At 34.3% G+C, this 19,788-nt stretch overlaps 1 protein-coding gene across 1 annotated transcript; it reads right to left on the bottom strand.

Moving 5' to 3' along the window:
- Nucleotides 1–6,169: 6,169 nt before the first annotated feature.
- On the bottom strand, nt 6,170–10,867 carry LOC145124300 (epoxide hydrolase 1-like). Its single transcript, XM_079059586.1, has 3 exons — nt 10,339–10,867; nt 9,560–9,804; nt 6,170–6,585 (listed from the first exon to the last, which is right to left on the bottom strand). The coding sequence occupies exons 1-3, from the start codon at nt 10,801–10,803 to the stop codon at nt 6,339–6,341; spliced, it is 957 nt and encodes a 318-aa protein (XP_078915712.1). The 5' UTR covers nt 10,804–10,867; the 3' UTR covers nt 6,170–6,338.
- Between the last annotated feature and the right edge of the window lie 8,921 nt (nt 10,868–19,788).

Raw genomic sequence — 19,788 nt, forward strand, 5'->3', positions numbered from 1 at the left:
CTCAAGAATTCTGCTACATGTCGCTACCATATTTCTCCACCTCAGCCCCTTCTAGAAGGTACGCGTTGTGCAACCTACCTGCGGTTGGCGCTTCTCGGAAATCTTTAGAAAATTGTATATATCTAATACGAGCTCCATTTTTTACGTTCTTTATATCCACGTTTAGCTATCGATGAGTTTTAAAGTTATATTTTTAAAGGGCTTAGACTGTTAAAACATGTATAAAAATCATAACTTTCTCATACGAATTTCGTTCTTGAATGTATTTATATCAACAGAATCCTATTCGTGAGTTCTTTATCTCTCGTTTAGATTGTTTTGCATAATACTCAACCGATCTTAATTTTGATTTCAATTGTGCGCACTATTGTACTGAAACATTGAAAAATCATAACTTCGCCATACAGATTCAGATTTAGGCATTCTCTATATGCACGCTCTCTCTTTTACGAATACTATGTCTTTCATTTAGATTACTAAGGCTAATAAGAAACATGTATCCGGTTCACTTTTTACAACACGCTTTGTCATATAGGGTTGATCACAAAATTTCGAATAATCATAACTTTTTCATATAAAGTCAGATTCGAGCGTTTTACAAAAATCGTATTGACGTTTCCTACGTGTTTATGATAATTACTTTGGCTAAAAAGAAATATATTTTTACATCAAATTTTAAAACAAGTATTTATATTAAAACCCACTAATTGGTGAAAACGGGGTGTTATAACTCTCCCCCTCATAGATGGATTTTGTCCCCGAAATCATACTCCTTATACACCTAAATGTCATCTTATCAGAGTTATCAAGATCAACGCGTTGTTACACCGATGCTCTTCGTAGAACATCGTTTTCTACATTATACGTACTCTTGAACTCCTCACGATGACTTCCAAAACCGGGGACTCGTCGTTCTAGATTTCTACAATTTTATACTCCCCGGTTGACGATTGTCGTTAGACGTGAAATGTCGATTTGTTCCTTTCACTAGGAATATTGTCGACTTGATACAAAGTGATTAACTAGAGAAATTTACCTATGTCATACTAATGGAATCCACTTACCGAAACATGCCTCTAAAAAGGATTATGGAATATCCCTTAAAATACAAACAAATCCAGATTGCAAGTGGTTGTTCTACCAAGCTCAGGTGTTCTAACATCCTGAAACTTAACCAAAACTACTATAATGAGTAAATTGGCTTGAAAACTATGGAACCAATACTCTAATATTGGCGACGGACTTATGATAAAGCTTGCTCATCTTCCAACCTACTTGTTTATAACAGATTTTATGTCACCATTAGCCTTCTCGCAAGGTTCTAACTACATTACATATATCAAGGTAAAACTATTGTATGAGCAATTCATTCTTATTCTTAATCACGATAGATCGTGATATTATCCCACTATTGGGATTACGATGTCAAGTCGTTATTTTCATTATCGCCCTTGGGCATGAACACTCACGATCAACCTTTCGATGTTCTTAAAGACTCACAACGATTATCCCACTGTCTTGAAGAAACCCACCCATCCTCCTTCCAAGATATCTATACCACATACCACACAACGGGCCCAACCAGACATACAAACCAGCCCAACCTATCACAGAAACCGGCCTAACCCAGCATACCAAGGGGCCTAACCTAGCATACAAATGAGCCCAACCCAACATTCCAATGCAAGAGTCACGAAGGGAACTAGCATCGTACCAAGTATATTGAGAAGACTCACCTCAATCTATAGACAGATAAATCACACACTCTAGTTGTTGATGCTAGAACTCGTCACATTAAACATATATACAAAAAAGACTTAATCAAAATTAAGGTAATAATCCATATTCAAAGGGTCTTGGTTCATTGCTAACCCTCGTTGGGGTAAAAGACCATTTTCCCTTCCAAGACCAAGACCCACTCCATTTGACCTAAAGTCCACTTGTCAAAAGTCAACCTCCTGATGCTATGTCAAACGTAACACCCTGCTCTATGTTCAGCGTAGACCTTCAGATGGTAAATAGAGAAACCCCATGCTATGCGTAGCGTAGAGAAGGTTACATTCACCGTATCTTTGTTGATTCACCAACTTTCTATTAAGCTCTTAATACACAAGGACTAACTATCCAATTCTTAGATCTGAACCCACAGAATGTTGTAATGGGTAAAGTGTATGACTTTACCCCTTTGTATGGCTAAAAAGAGCATAAGACCAAACACTAAGTCCTTAATACCAACTTTTTCTCAAGAACTCATGCATGCATGTATAAGAGTAACCAAGCTCTCATTTTTATGACTTAACAACCCCCAAAAACATCAGGAAGTGGCATCCAAATGGTATGGAGTAGCTACTACTTTTAAAGATGAAGTTTATGGGACAAAAAGTATATACATCCATGATTAAACTAGATCTAGCATGAAAGAAAACCAAGATGATAACTTTATACCTTATAGAGGTGGATTATGAGGTGCAAAGTCTCGATTTGTAAAGGTTGAAGCCCCCCAGTGCTTCTCTAACAAACTCCTCCTTCAAAGATGCAACCAAGAACACTCTAAGGCTTCAAATCTCACACAAGGTGGCTAGGTTTAGAGATGACTGAATAAGAGGGTGGAGGTTGAGCATGAAGAGACCCTTAAGGAGTTAGAACCTTTGAATTGGGCTCACAACCCAAAAATTAGGATTTTGGTGTTGTGCACCTATGTTCGGCATAATTCACTCTACGCTCAACGTAGGGCATTAAACCCGTGCATGCGGTCAATCGCCTATGCCCAACGTAGGCAGGGGCGCAGGGCCGGTACGGGTTATTCTCCCCCCTGGTTTTTTTTATTAGAAGTGTAAATAGCCCATTTATTTTTATGTAGATTAGGCGTAGATTTTTGAAACTTGGGCTGCGCTTCCCCTTGTACTCTCCAAGAGTCCAAACCAAAGTCCAAAACTCCAAACTAATGAACAATCGATCATTACATCCGTATTATGGACGTTGGACGCTGATCGTCGCTACCTTTGTCTGCCCGTCAATCGTTCCTACTCACTGAATCATTGATCAGTGAACCACTCCTCTCCACTCTCCCCGTTGGAATCAATCAACAATCTGCAATCAGGTATGTTTTATTACTTCTCATACTCTCAGTTCTCTGATTCTCTTTATTTCTCTAAATATCTCTTCTCATCTTATCTTGTAGATTGTAGTCACGTAGAACATGTTTCATGAATCAATTTTCTATGACTGTCATGATGTCATCTGTGTAACTGTTTTCTCATTACCTCATAAATCATAATTGATTTCAGATTGTTAGATAAATTGTTATATAAGTTTTCCAGAATTTGGGAGAATTGTTAGATAAAATTGTTATAGAATTTTGGTCTTGATAGATGACTATTGCAGAATTTTTGGTCTTGGTAGATGAATATTGCATAATTTAGGTTAAGAGTATTGTGATGTTAGATAAATTATTGTGGAATTTGGCTTGTTGGTTCATGAGCTTTTGATTTCAATTTTGATTTTTATATATATAATCATACAAATCATACAATTTCACGGGAAAGATGAAAACCATTGATTACTTTTTCAAAAGAAAGGTTGATCATGAAGAAACCCATAATGAAAATCAAGATAGTAAACGCCACAAAGCTTCATCAAGCGAGCCGCAACCGCAAGAACATGAAAATCAACAAGAAAATGATATTTCTGAAGCTAGACAAACAAATCCTAATGAAGTGGATATTGAGCATCTAGAAAAAGGTCTTGCTAAACAAAAACAAATGTGGGATTAGCCAGCTAATTTAAGGGAACGAGTAAGAAGCTTATATGACTTTAGGACCATTCCAAATACGTCTTCAAGAATATCATGCTAAAGGTTCAAAGGAAGATCCTCGTAGATTCCAATATTCTTTGTTCAACATTTTCCCTAATTGGTTAGAGTATTCTCCAACAACACATGTTTTTATTATTTTATTTGTTATATATTTAATGATAAACCAAGTGTGTGCCATGGTTACAATGCATTTACTGTTGAAGGATTTGACAATTGGAAAAAGTTAATGATGAGAAAAATTGTGCGTTCTTGAAGCATATTGGTTGCTCACATATTGTTGCATTCGTTGAAAAATTGATGAACAATGCTACACACATTAATGATATCACAGTGAAGCAAAATGAAACACAAATATTGAATAAACGTTTACGATTAAAAGCTTCTATTCACACATTTCATTGGTTGACATTCCAAGCTTGTGCATTACGAGGACATGATGAAAGTCCTAATTCGAAAAATCGAGGTAATTTTCTTCAACTCCTAAACCTTCTAGCATTTTATAATGATGAAGTTGAAAGTGCTATATTAGAGAAAGGTCATTATAATTCAAAGTATACTTCTAGAGATATTGAAAAATAACATATAATTCTTGATTATCACAACCCATGATATAACTCTTATGTGTTTGACTCTATACTTCTATTTAATAAATAATACTTAGTTACATAACTAAACTCAATGGCTTACCACTATGTTGTTAATAGCTTTATATTGTAAACACTAATATCTATTTTGGGTTTTAACAGCCCTATCGTAATCAAGCTATCCGGATATACTTACGTAATAACGAGATAAGACGACACCTTTATTCATTTAGTAATCGTACCCTCATATGCTCGCGTCGTGATTTATTTTTTCTCACTATAAACAATCTCTTATAAACTTTGGTACCCGTTTCGTCAAAAGGACTTAATGAAAGCCTTTGAATCTCTATTTATAGTGACTTTATTTAGCGACTTCGAGACACAACATGTATTGGGTCGCGTCATGATGCTCACACGTATGCTAGAGCTTACCATGTGTCACTCTCCTTCCGCCATGTGTCTCTCTAACTTGTGCGTCAATTTCTCAAAGTATGTTGACGTTCCATAGTTAGAGTATTTTTAACAACTTATTAACTCATTTTATTTAGCAATGTGTCATGTATTATTTCCCTTGTTCCATCAACGGTTTACAACTTTACATCTATCGTAATAATACTTGTTATGAAAAATAGGTGATACACTATGTTTGTCCGAAATTGACTATGACAGTTCGAAGTGTACTCATACTAGATTCCAATATAACTTTACACCTAACCAATCTTCTAAAAATCTCGTCATGGCGCCTCGTGGCTCCAATGATTGTACTTGCCGCTAATGTTTGATAAAATACCGCCATAAGTCATACATGTATATAAAAATGAATAATAGTTTAAAATATATATAAAATTATTAATTATATACAAAATTAATGCCTTAAGTCACGCTTTATATACAACGTGACTCGTCACGACTCAAAAAAGTTTGAGGTTGACATTGACGCCAAGTCACGGCTTACGTTATTTAAAACTTTGCACCTAACTCATACCTACTCCACAACACACAACAATACTCTGAAATGCCTGTGTTCCGGAGAAAATGATTAGTTTACAAAAACCGGAAAAATATGGTTCTTTTGTTAATAAAGCTATTTATATAAGTTACTTTAGTTAATTCCCCTGTTTATTTGATTGTTTAATTGTATTGTTTGAAGTTCAACAAAACATTAATTTTCTGAAACTATAAATGTGTAAAAATAATGGATCCCACATTTAACAAAATTGTGCGACTTTAAGGTAAATTACGCATCTAAGGGATAATATATCATGTGGGTTTTGTCTGATCAACAAGTTCCTAGAATCTCTTCGTCAATCTCCCATAAATGAACTATACAAGTCAACATGAGAATCACCAAATATACTAGTAACATCCAGCATATTCAAGACTGAGCGTAAGAACTTGTGCCCCATTTGAACGGCCTAGGATGCTGCCTGACAACATCTTTGCAATCAACCTATCTAGAAGTATAACTTAAAAAAATGGACAAAGCAAACGTGTCAACACTTCCTTTGACTTTCTTGCAGATAAAGTTTAGAAAAGATGAGATGGAATTGATGTCTTGCAGGTTCTAAGATCAAGAAATTGACATCCTCATCAAGATGTTGCTGGCTTATAAAATATTTATCAATTCGGAACACATGCAAGAGTGGATCTGTCATTGATTTAGAATGACCATGTTATTATAGCTAGCCGTCAATTAAGAAGGGGGCTTCCATAATAATGAGATGAAATAAATAAATAAAACAAGTTATCAAACGAAGGAGATCCAATTACGTTCACGAAACTTGCTAATACGAGCAACTTCAATTATTTAATGAAATTATTGCTAATGGGTACACACCTATGTGATTAAAGATTTAATTAACAAATTTTGCAGAACCATCAACTTCATTCCCAACCATACATATGGAAGTAAATAAAATAGTTGTATTAGTGGTTGATGGTTAGAACTTCTTAATGAAATCATAAATGATGGCAGTAGATTCCAGAGGCTTTTCCTGGTTCAAAAAGTGACCCACACCTTCCATTACCACAACTTCTTCGAGCAATGGCACATCTTTCTTGAACCCACCACCATGAACGTACTCTTTTAACCCTGGTGTTGTGTACACCATATCTTCATCCCCTACTACATATATCACTGGTACATTCACTTGTACTCCACTCCATGCTGCCGTAAGCTCCCAATTCCTTTGTACAAAACAGAAAAGTTAGCGCATACAGCAACATACGTATGAAACTAGTCAACAGTTAATTATTTTCCAATTGGGTGAAGTCTTTAGTCAAACCCTAATTGGATCCCATAAAAGAGCATGATTTATGCTGATGTGACCCTCAATCCTGCCTATTAGAGCATGCACAAGACAAAAATTCATTAATGTTTTTGCCAAATCAAAACCAATTAACTTAACAAACCAAAACGGTAAACCTCAAAATATGTTGACTTCCAAAGTATGTTTTTTTACGAAATTTCCATATCGGTTTACCAAAACAGAATAGCTAGCTTTCTAATAAAAAAAATATTATTAGGATTATGAATAATTTCTATATTAAAAAATTTAAAAATATAAGAGAAATATATGTTTTAAAAAGGGATTTAAAATAAATTATTTAAATTTGATGAATGTATTTGATAATAGTAAAAAAAAAAAAAGTCGGCATTCCTCAAGATAAACATGTGATTAAAATAAAAAGATTTCAAGTAGTGGACCGTTGGTCAACAACCATTGGGTCCCATGCATATGAAAACAACAACTAATCTAGAAGATCCAGCATGGCCTCCAAAGTTATTAGCCAGAAAGTAGTCTCAGTTATCTAACTAACAACCAACATATATATCCAATTAATTACAACAGCAAAACAATGACATTTGAGTTGTCTTGATCATAAAGGAAGATCTTGTTAAATAGATTAAGACACCTAACAATTAATTTATCAATTTTGAAAATATTTAAATATCTCCACTAAGTTATGCGGATCGTCCATTTGGTGCGAAACAGTTTATGCTTTTGTCTCTTTTTATTTTCATTTTTACCATCGATTTTGTAGTTTTTTTCTCAAAATTTTCATCTCTATTACAAAATGACGCTCTCTCTGTTTTTGCTATACCAACGAAGGAAAACCCCCTTGGCTGTTTTACAATGGCTTCATTTATTCCTATCCCAACTCCACTTATCTCTACCCTCTAATCATTTTTCCAATCATTGTATTTACTAATCATTTTACTTTTTTTTTACTAATCATTACTACTTTTAATTATTTTAATAATTAAATTATGATTACATAGTTATTATTAATAGTTTTTTAATACATAATTAGTTAATATTTATAAACCTATTTATTAAAATATTATTTTTTTATTTGGTTTAATTATAGATAACTTATTTATATTATTTCATTAAAAGATACATAAATATTTATAAATCTATTTACTAAAATATTTTTTATATTTTTAATTCTATAAAGTATGATATATATATATATATATATATATATATATATATATATATATATATATATATATATATATGTCATCTTTTTTTTTATTAGCAAATATAATTTTTTTACTTTATCTAGGTCATCTTTTTTTTTTGTTACGATAACAATTTTTTTTAACTTATTGTGCCTCACATATATAATGAATTCAAAATTTTACCTTTACTAATAAACATCATTAAACATATTAAACATATGGTATGAAAATGTTAGTTGGCAGCCACCAAATGAGAGTTAAGCCACCAAATGGGAGTTAATCGTGCCACCTTAGCAACCAAAAAATTATATAGTACTAGTAAACATTATTAAAACATATGAGTTTGATATATTTTAAAAGAAAAATAAATTATATGTTTAAAAAAAATCTATAAAAATATTGGTTGGTATATATCTTAAATATAATTTGTTTTTTCTTTAGCGGGACAAACAAAATAATTTTTGGCTATAAGCAAACTATAACCCAATTCACTTATCAAACTTTGATGGCCAATATTGTTGTGACAATATTAAAGATTAAATAATAAAAAATATATATTTAACTCGCCGTCGTTGTAGTTATTTTGAAGACCAAGATTGGAATATTTGAAAAAAATCCAAGCGAAACACTAGGAAATAGGAAAGTGTAGGAAATGACATTTATCTATTAAAAAATAACAATAGCTAAACTAAAAAAATGATTTTTATGAAATTTATCCAATAATATTATATCAAACAAAAAACGAATAGATATATCTTTTATATTATATTTTTATATATATTTAAAAATAATTAATAAAACTATTACCTAAACAATAATTATTACTTTTACTTAAAAATAGAGAAGATGAGTGAGAAACACTTTTACATGGAAAATGATGTCAGATTCTAATTTTACCTAAAAAGTAATGATTGAGAAAGTATGATAATAAAAAAAAAAAAAATAAGAATAACATATTACAATGAGGTAGGGAGCTAGGTCTAGAAAAGATGTGGGAATGGATGAGGGGGGTTGTGTGGTGGGTGGTCCTTTATTTTTAAATATTAAAGTAATAACGTAATTAATCAAAAAAATAATTAGAATTAAAATTATCATTTTAATTTCACCCGAGACCAAATCAGAAACAAAGCCAAATTCATAAAGACCATACGAAGCCAAGTCTAGACTAAACATGCAGTCTCAAACCAGAAGGACGATCTATGTCATTTATTCTAAAGTTTTTTGTAATCAATTTATATATTGGAACCACAAATTCAAATTTATATTATTAAATGTTTTCTTAAGTAACCGACTGTATTATATATAGTTGGTTGAAGATTTAATAAAAACTCCACAACAACAGCTGTATATATATTCACAACCTATTTTAGAAAATAAAAACTAAACGAAAAAGCTCATGCGATCAAAATAAAGCTTTTACAAAACTTGTTTACGATGAATTTTTTTTGAAAAAACTTATGTGGATGCTCTAATTAAGGCTATATAAGGGTGTATAAATTTAACCCTAGGAGTAGGACCCATGTATAATTAACCAAGCATTGGCTCTAGAAAACCCGAACCTCAAACATAGAGGCCAACCTGGCCTATCCACTTGCTTACATCCAACGTACCTATTCATTTATTATTATAAACAAGCTCTTTCTTGGTAGTGCATCCAGTAGGACCAATATCTAGGTGGTTGAGAATACTTACAGATCCAAAGCACGGTAATAGTTAAAGGCTCCTGTGAAGCCCGTTTGGTCAAATTTTTCAACGTTATACTTAAGGTCCTCTTCAGATAACCAAGGTGGTAATGGCAGCGGAGCATTCAATCCTTTGAGTTGGAATGGATCCGATTTAGGCAAACAAGGTGGTCCTGGTTTCCTATCAGTTAGAATTTTCTTAAGCAATTCCGCTGTTTCATAGCTTTTTAACTCTGCTTCCATTACTCCAGATTCCTGAAAAGAACTAACATTCACTTTATTTATGTGTATCAAGTTTCAAAAGAGGAAATTTTGTTTATAATGTGAAACATGTTAGGGTGGTCTATATCAAATGTACTGTTGGGAGGAATGGAGAAGACCTCTATGGCAAAAGAAAGTACAAAAAGATACACCATTTTCTAAAAAATCTTCGGAGACTATCTACGTTAAAAAAAATCTTAAATGCGTATTAACTTTTGGGTCGGTCTTACTGGCCACGTTTCATTAATTAATTTCAGTCTCATGCAGGGGTACCGTTTTTTTGACAAAACCAGTTGTGAGTTCAAAACTCTTTTCAATTGTCTCTCTCAGAAAAATAAAATCAATTATATCGCACAACATTTATGGTAGGTGCCTACCAACGAAATACAGCACTATGGAAATAAAACATTTGGATCAAAAGAAGTTTGATCTACAGTGAGGTGTTTTAACATTACGAGAGAGAGAGAGAGAGAGAGAGAGAGAGAGAGAGAGAGAGAGAGAGAGAGAGAGAGAGAGAGAGAGAGAGACCTGAAACCTGCACATGTAGTAATCTTCACCAAAGAAAGCTCTCATGGTTTCAACGGGCTTCATCTTGGGATTTCGAGGCCGGTAAGGTACAGACATGCAGGCATACGCCTTCACCTTGTCAGGCCTAAACATGCACAGGTACCACCCGATCATTGCACCCCAGTCATGCGCCACAAGGTACACCGGTTCTCCACCCAGCGATTCTATGAGAGCCACCAGGTCACCCACCACATGGAGACAGGTATAGCTGGTTGGAGACGGCGGAGCATCAGTGTTGCCGTATCCACGGAGGTCAGGGGCGACGCAGTGGTAGCCTAGGGCGGCCAACGCTTGGAGCTGGTGGCGCCATGTGTACCAGAGCTCCGGGAAGCCATGAAGAAAGAGGATTGTTGGGCCTTCACCCTTTTCTGCAATATGCATGTCGATTCCGTTTACCCTCAGTGTTCTGTGCTCGATGCTCTCCATTGCGTGCTCAAAGTGCACAAAAGCAGAGGTTGTAATCGAAAGTAGGTCAACAGTGGGTGGAGTCTCGCTCCCTTTATAAAGGCTGAGAAATTTTTTAGAAAACATATATCGAAAAAGAAATATATTATCCATGAACTATAAGTATTTATTGAAAATTAAAAGAAATATATATATAAAAAAAGTTATTATCCATGAAATACAAGCATTTATAGTTAAAGTAAAGGTTGTAAGATTCCCTATCGAAAACATTGACTTTTATATTATCCAAAATTGATTTTAGGTTGAAAAATGATTTTTATACCAACCATAACTCATATTTCTGTCGCTTAATATATGTTTTAAAACTATAGGGTCCGGTTCCTGTGAGGACTCGTAAGGGCATATTAAAAAAATTGAAAAAAAATCTAAAAAAAATATACAAATCATAAAATTGAGCATACATCTATATCCCGGAGAAAAAAAATTGCAAAAAAAATTTTGTATCATTAAAATTGATTGATGATTCAATTTTAATGATCAAATTGTTTTTTCCATTTTTTTTTCTTCCGGACATAGATCTATGCTTGATTTTATAATTTGTATTTTTTTTATATTTTTTTTCAATTTTTTTAAGATGTACTCACGAGTCATCGCTTTAAAATGAGTTATCACTTGATCCTATTTCTAACACTATATAGGACGAAACCCAACCACAGAGAATTTTATTTTATTTATTTATTTTGCATAAATAGGGTGCTTCTAAAAATACTTTGCAAAATAAGTTGTTTTTTAAATCAAAAATGAGTTATCACCTGATCCTATTTCTAACACTATATAGGACGAAACCCAACCACAGAGAATTTTATTTTATTTATTTATTTTGCATAAATAGGGTGCTTTTGAAAATACTTTGCAAAATAAGTTGTTTTTTAAATCAGTTTATGAAAAATCAGAAGTTTTCTTAGTCCTCGTAATTTGTATTTTGAGCAATTAACTTAGTATCATAATTAGAAATTATATCAATTTTTAAAACATTGTTTGTTTGACAGTTTTAATATATTGCATATGAAATTGTTTATTAAATATATATAATAATAATAATAATAATTTATAATCGAACAAATATTAATTCTAGCAAATTTTACCAATACTGAAATTTCGTCTAACACCTTCAAATTCACAATGAAGTCAAATATATTACAACGTTACAACCTTATATAATTTTTCAAACATGAAACACAAGCTATATTAAACTCAAAATACAAGTTCAATTAAACATGATATTACAAGATCAATAAAAATACAAATTTCATACCGTTTTAAATTTTGACTAAGAAATTTGATAATTTCTTTTGTTATGACCAGGAATATTCCATATCTATGGGGTTCATCAGGTTGACGAACATCAATCTCGTTAAGAATTCGATTTGCAAACCTTCGCATTCGATCAACAACAAGTCTTGAGTTATCTGCTTCAATCTGACAATCTGACTCCAACCAACAATGAGCGTGAGGAAGTGGTGAAAAAGTGTAATTGTAATGTTGTTGATACGTCATAGTAGTTTAAACAATATTCACAATGGAAAGAGGGTTATCCCCTCCGAACCAACAAACATCAAGAGCATGTAAACATGAGAATGTTTCTATCTACTACTTACCACACGTACATGTTTATTGATAATAGTAGATAGTGTGTGTATTCCTTCCGGTTTCATTTGTCTGTAATGTGGTTATAGTTATATAGACACCTTCATGATTATAGCCAAACTCGCATAAGTTATGGCTTTGTGCATGAGTTTTCATGGTTAAAAAAAGGCGCTACATACATGTCGGTAGATGTGTATTGTAGTGCACTACAATATCAATGCGTTTTCTAAAAAGTTGCACAACTCTATTGAATGTAAGGTCAATACACACCTTGATCAGTAAGTGTGTTACTCCTCGTAGAGCATTATTCATAATCTCAGAGATATTATTCATTGCCAAGCTTAAGAATTGATTTTTCTTTTTAATTTCTCTTAATCTTAACAAACATTTTATTTGTGTGCTATTGCCAATATCCCAACAAAAGTTTTTAAGGCTCATGTTCTTGTACCTTTTCATGAGATTACTTCTAAGGTGATGGATGTTTTGGTCAAAAATTAACAAACTAATTTTGTGACCAAATTAGCAAGTGTGGTGTGATGTTAGAAATAAGATATTAAAAACTGGAGTGCTTAAGATTTTGAAATATGTCGAGGATCTTGGTTTTGCTGAAGATCTGAGGTGAAGAATAATAGTACTCAGGGAGCTATGAAGTTAAAGTGTAGTATTTTTTAGATAAAAATGAGTGTGTTTGGGACAAAAATAGTGTTAAAGTAATTTATAAGTGAATATGCATAATAAAGCTTTAAGATACTCAAAAAGGTACATAGATACCGCAGAGTGCTTTAATAATTTTGATATGAAAACATGTTAACAATCAAGAAAACAATGAAATAAGTGTATGTCGATCAAAAAATAGTAAGTAAATAAAAATAAATGCAAGAATACATAGAATTATGAGGAAAGCCCTTAATCTGTTTAGATCTCCGACACAGAACCTTGGGAGGTGATGAAATCACCTGCCTTAGAACTTGTATTAAATCAAAATAAAATTACAAGTGCTAGTTGATCGTAGTAATGAAGTGAATGTGCTTAAGTGCTGAAAGAATAAGAGAATAAGTATTAGTGGAAATGTATGTGTGTGCATCGACCAGTTGGTCTTTATATACAAAACAAGAATAACTCTATTTCCGACATTCTTGAGATTCTCCTTGATCTTTGCTTTGTCTGACTTTCTCAAGTGTCTACCACGTTCATGAGGCACTGACCACGTGTAGTTGACTTTGTCTATTTTTTTTAGTCAAGCTTTACGTTCCTGTATAATATATCATAAAAAATACGATAGCAGGCCAAGATACTGATTAAATCCAAGATCTTAAGCTTGCCCGAGATGTTAGTACAAGGTCAAGATATAAAAGTAGTAAGTCAAAATTTCTACCAATAATAATTGCCCCAATAAATCTTCAATCCAAGATCCTGGACGCTTGGAGATTTCTAGACTTTGAAAACGAGTTATGTTGATATGATATGACCCATGTTTCTAGGATTAATCTTATCTATCGATTACCCTAGGTACTCGCTCTCTTCTTCATTTTCGCATTATTATTGTTTGTTTGACCATGGGAAAAAGACTCGTTCGAGCTAGGGCTAGATATGATAAACCTGTTGTCGAGGGTTTTATAGATTTAGGTTTGTTACCTGGAATCGAAAGCGACATTAGTAAATTCTTAAATGTCAACATTGATCTACTTCGATCGTCATGTAAGTTTACACAAGATACAATCTTTAGGATCCCTGGGTAAAAGTTAAGAGTGGATTATCTTTCTTCGTATTTGGTTTGTTTCTATAAGTTTCCTTTTTCCATTGGTCTGTCATTTCCTTTCCCTTTTTTTATTTTTGAGGCTTTTAAGGTCACCAAACTCGCTTACCACCTTAATGAAACTGAAGGTTTGAACCTTAGTTTTTCTAAAATAGTGAGTGTCAATATTCTCCAAACTTTTGGTTATTCTTGAGTGCTTCTTAAAGTGAAGACTCGTAATTATAATCTAGTCTTAAAAGTTCTCCTACGAATCATGAATGGAAAGAGAGATACTTTTTTGTTATGACTAGTTACTTTGGACAAGACCTTCCTTCCCAAGATTGGCTAACCGGGGGTAGGGATTCTATATGTTGGTTATTTTTACTTTGTATTCTCCTTTAATGTTGATTTTCTTCTTTTATTCCTGGACAGTTGCAAAGTTCGATGAGATTTGTCCTTCTCAAGCAAATACTTAAGAAAAGGTCCAAGAATTTTTATAGCTTTCAGCTGAAAAAAGAAGCTTTAGAGTGGTAGAAGCTTGTCTTTCAAGGAATCTTAGTTAATCCATTGCAGTTGAAGATCCAAAATCAACCATGTCCATAGGTATGTTGTAATTCATCCTTTATCTATACCATTCCTATGTTGGTTAACAACATCATCTTTACTTAGGTGTAAGGGAGACGCGTTCAAGTGCTCTCTTCAGCTCTTCCTTCAATGTAGATGACTTCCTGTCTACAGATCCTGTTGTGAAAGTTATGAAACCTACCACTATAGGTACAGGAAAATCAGAGAGCAAGGAAAACGTCATGATCCCAATAAGAGGAAGTTCACTTTAGAGGTGGGTCAAGAAGTGTTCGAAGGACTCAATCCTTTTGAGGCCAAGCAGAAAGTGATCATGCTAGTTCAGTTTGTAAGTTTTATATTCTCTTTCTTATTCTATTTCAATGTTAGTTTCTCATTGCATCTTTTGGGTTCCAAGCCACTTCCTTAATTCTTTAAGGTTCTGAAGAACTTAATAGGGAACTCGAAACCACTAAGAAACAGTTTAAGAAAGATATGAAGCGGAAGCATAATGAGATTTCATTGAAGGTGAAGGAACTTGCTAGCAAGAAGGAAGAATTGGAGAGAATGACGGAGGAAATGGATGACATAAAGCATCAACTGGAAAACATTGAAAAAAAACCCAAGACATCCACAATTGTCTTTTATTTTGGAATCTAGATTGGAAATGGTGGAGGATATTTGTAATGAACCAAAAATCTCAATAAATTTTAACTTTTGAAAAACAACCAAAAACCATAACTGTTTATAAGAAAAACCATTGTTTCAAAAGTATAGTCATAATCAGAGTATCCCAAGAACTAATATCATAAAATCAGGAAGATCTGCACGATCACGCATTCACTTTCCCTTGATCCTCTCTAGTACCTGAAACAATAAACTAAAACCTTAATAAAAAACTTAGTGAGTTCCCCCAAAGTACCACCATACTACATAATAAACAAAAACATGCATACATGAGCCTTCAGCATGACTGCAACGCCTCACAGGGCCTACAACCTATATGAACCGCTCTCCAGGCCTTCGGCCTGCTGGACCACCTTGCAGGCCTTCAGTCTATTCGGGTCGCCCTGGGTGTTATGGCCTTCAACACCAGCTGCTCCGCCTCAACCCATCAAACCATAACATGTCGACATATACAAAAAAAACAGTAATTAACAAAACATAGGTAGTCCTATAGATCTACCAGTCTAATCACATAACCAGTGAATACATATCTCAACATAATAGTATGTAACAAAATTGGATATCTAATCCAACAGGACGGCCTTGGTGCCTTCGACCTATAAGTACAGTGAGGGAAAACTCACCTCTTAGTCTGAAAAAAGAACGTTCAATAGGACACAACTCCGAATATCAGCTCAAATGGTAACCTATTCATCAAATAATGACCAGTCTCAATTACCACTCAAAAAACCAAAAAATCCCTTAGGTCCAACTTGGTCAAAAGTCAAACTTTGTCAACACAGCTGAGTATTGCCAATGTACTCAGCTTGTACGCTTGGCGTACACAATCTTAACCAGAAAACGTGAGGGTTGACCTCGAATGCTAAGTGTTCCTGGGCTACGCCCAGCGTTCGCAACATGGTTATTTTCCTTCTTATTAAGAGCTTAATCCTTAAGCTCTTTTCCTATATTTTAGATCTAGCCTTAAAATAACGTCATCAACCATAAAGTTTCCAACTTTATGGTCTTGCATGGCCATTATGTGCCCAGACACAAAAAATCTAACTACTTAACCCATTAAGACAACCTACATCAAGCATGGAAGGAAACTAGCAAGCAAGATTATATTTTTATGCTTCAAGATGCTCCAAAACGTCTGAAAGGACAGCTTATATGGATTAGATTAATCCATAATCATAATACCAAGCTTATGGGACCAAAAGAACACCAGTTCATAACTAAACAAGATCTAAACAACTCTTAATCAAGTTTAGAGCTTTTTACCTCCAAATGATGCCAAATGATGTTTCTATTCTAGATCCAAAGAGTCCCACTCCACCAAGATGATCGTCTCTTCTTCCTCTCCCCTTCAAGGTTACCAAAACACACACAAAAGCTCAATAATTCTCTAAAAAGGATTAGGGTTTGCTTGGGGACGAAGGTGGGTTGGAGGCTAATGAAAAAAGCTAGGTTTGGGACTTAAGGATGTTTAAATAGGGTCTAAACCTTAACACTTATTGTTTGCACTCTAGAAACCTAGGCCCAGCATTCCTATGGAATGCCCAGCGTACGTACCCAGCTCCCATAATTTGCGAAAATGCCATTTTGGTCCAATTTTGCAATTAGTTCACATCCAAGGTCCAAAATGAAATAAACTCTTATACTTAGGTTTTAAAAATGAAAATACCTCAATATCAAGATGTTACAATTCTCCCCCACTTGAACTAGACATCGTCCTCGAAGTCCACTGTTGTGAACAACTCAGGGTAATGCTCCTCCATCTCCGAATCGGGTTCCCACATCCATTCGGAACCCTTCCGATGCTGCCACTGAACCTTGACCAAAGAGACCACCTTGTTGTGCAAGGACTTCATCTTCTGATCCCAAAATCGCCACTGGTCTCTTAACATAGTCCAGGCAATCATCAACCTGAATATCATCCATAGAAACAACCGATGAATCATCAGCCACACACTTTTGAAGCTGAGACGCATGGAAGGTGTTGTGAATCTGATTGAGTTACTCGGGCAAATCCAATCTGTAAGCTACCTTGTCGACCCAGGCAATCACTCGAAATGGCTCATTATACTGGGACCCCAAGTTGACCCTCTTCCTGAAGCGTATTACACCCTTCCAGGGCGGTACCTTCATAAAAACCATGTCACGAACCTGAAACTCCAACTCATATCGATGCTTTTTGGCATAATTCTTCTACCGACTTTGAGCTATCTGCAATCTCCGTCTAATTTGTTGAATAAGATCTGTTGCCTGAAGAACTACCTCGGTCCTTCCCATGACTCTATGGCCAATCTCTCCCCAACAAACTGGGGTACGACACTTCCTCCCATAGAGAAGCTCGAATGCGGCGCGCCAATACTGGAGTGATAACTATTTTTGTAAGAAACCTCGACTAAGGAAAGGTAGGAGTCCCAACTCCCACCGAAGTCTATGACACAGGCTCTCAACATGCCCTCGAGTGTTTGAATGTTCCGCTCATAATGACCGTCAGTCTGCGGATAATAAGTAGTGCTAAGATGCAACCTCGTACCCAGTTCCTCAGGGAACTTCTGCCAAAAACGGGATGTAAACCAAACACCTCGATCAGATACAATGGATACTGGAATACCATGTTGAGAAACAATCTCGCGCATATATAAATCGGCCAATTCTCGGCCGAAGAACTCTCTCGAATGGCTAGCAAGTGGGCGCTATTGGTTAGACGGCCCACAATAACCCATATCGCACCGAGTCCCTTAGCCGTCTGTGGTAACTTGGTGATGAAATCCATAGTAATATGTTCCCATTTCCATATGGGAACCTCCAAGGGCTGTAATTTGCCATGCGGCCTCTGGTGCTCGTCCTTGACCATCCGACAAGTCAAGCACCTCTCGACATACCAGGCTATCTCTCTCTTCATGTACGGCCACCAATAACTAAGTGTCACACCCCTGAACTGAGTAAATGACAGAAACGTCCGGGGGTGGATGACGTCATGTACAGTATCATAACAATTTCATAATATAGATCAAAGCATGCAAACATTATATCGATAATTGATAGGTTTTTACATGGTATCTGAATCATTGTTTGACTCCAAAAGCATACAACGAAAATATAAGACGTAACAATACTAAGATCCGTCTTCACCAAAACCTGTGTGGGTACCTATCTACTGATTTCCTGAGAATACAAGTGGTTTTGAAAAAGAGTGTCAACAATTAAGTTGGTGAGTTCATAAGTATTTTGTATGAGACATATATGTCTTTGTTCCTTGAAAATGATAGTGTGTTCTTCCAGAAAATTCAATATTTTCTTTAAGATGTAATGTAGTCTTAAATGTTCCAAGACCAAAATGTATAAGTATTGTTGTACTTTGTATTAGTATAGTGTAGTTTTACATCTTTTTAAAACCATTTGAATGCATGTTTCTAGAAATGTAAACTGTGTTGTACTGGACAATAATGTATTGTAGTTTTAAATAAATAAAACCATTTGAAGACGTGTATGTATTTGTAAACCAAACGTATTGTTAATACCCATTGTGAGTTATTATAACCATACTAATGCGACTAGATGGCCTGAACGACGTTCTTCAGGCGTCGGAACTGTAACGACATTTGTCACCCCAGACCTGCTGGTCCAACTATAGCTAACAGTTTAGGTGCGGGATTATCAGTCCTGTATAGATCTATACACAATTGTCTCGCTCTCTTACGGGAGATTTTGGTTATAATTCAGGACTTCTGTTGGTACTTAGATAAGTACTTGAAGACGTGTCTCACAAAGCCATATTGACTGTTTACGTGTAGTATGATGAAAACTCCTTTTCTTGTAATTGTATGCATCATTCGTTTACATGTTATAAAATAATTATGCTTTTAAATAATTATTTTTGAAATTGTATGTTAAACCGGTAAATTAGTGTGTATGTCTCATAAACTATACATATTATAGTTTATAAAAATGTTTCACTGAAATGATGAATCTCTTGTATGTACATTATCATTTGTACTATGATAACAAAAATGAATGGAAATAATTATATATGTATGTTTATATAATTATACCCTTTTTGCTCAACATATTACAAAATGGTTAAAGTTTATAAACTATTTTAAATACAGTTTATTTAATGAAATCCAATTGTACCCGTTTCATATATATATATATATATATATATATATATATATATATATATATATATATATATGTTGTAAGAAAATTATAGCGTATTTGTATGGAAACCTTATATGTATACGTTTCTTAGAACTAACGATATTTCATGTATTTTAGCATTTTTCATATAAATGTAGAAAGCATAACGATTTGTATATTACACAAAGTTTTCTTGTGTTTTACTTGTATTCCTCCCTCCCATCCCCCCCCCCCCCCCAAAA

This window comes from Lactuca virosa, chromosome 7 (assembly GCF_052849685.1).
Source record: "Lactuca virosa cultivar CGN04683 chromosome 7, Lactuca_virosa_CGN04683_v6, whole genome shotgun sequence".
NCBI lineage: Eukaryota > Viridiplantae > Streptophyta > Magnoliopsida > Asterales > Asteraceae > Lactuca > Lactuca virosa.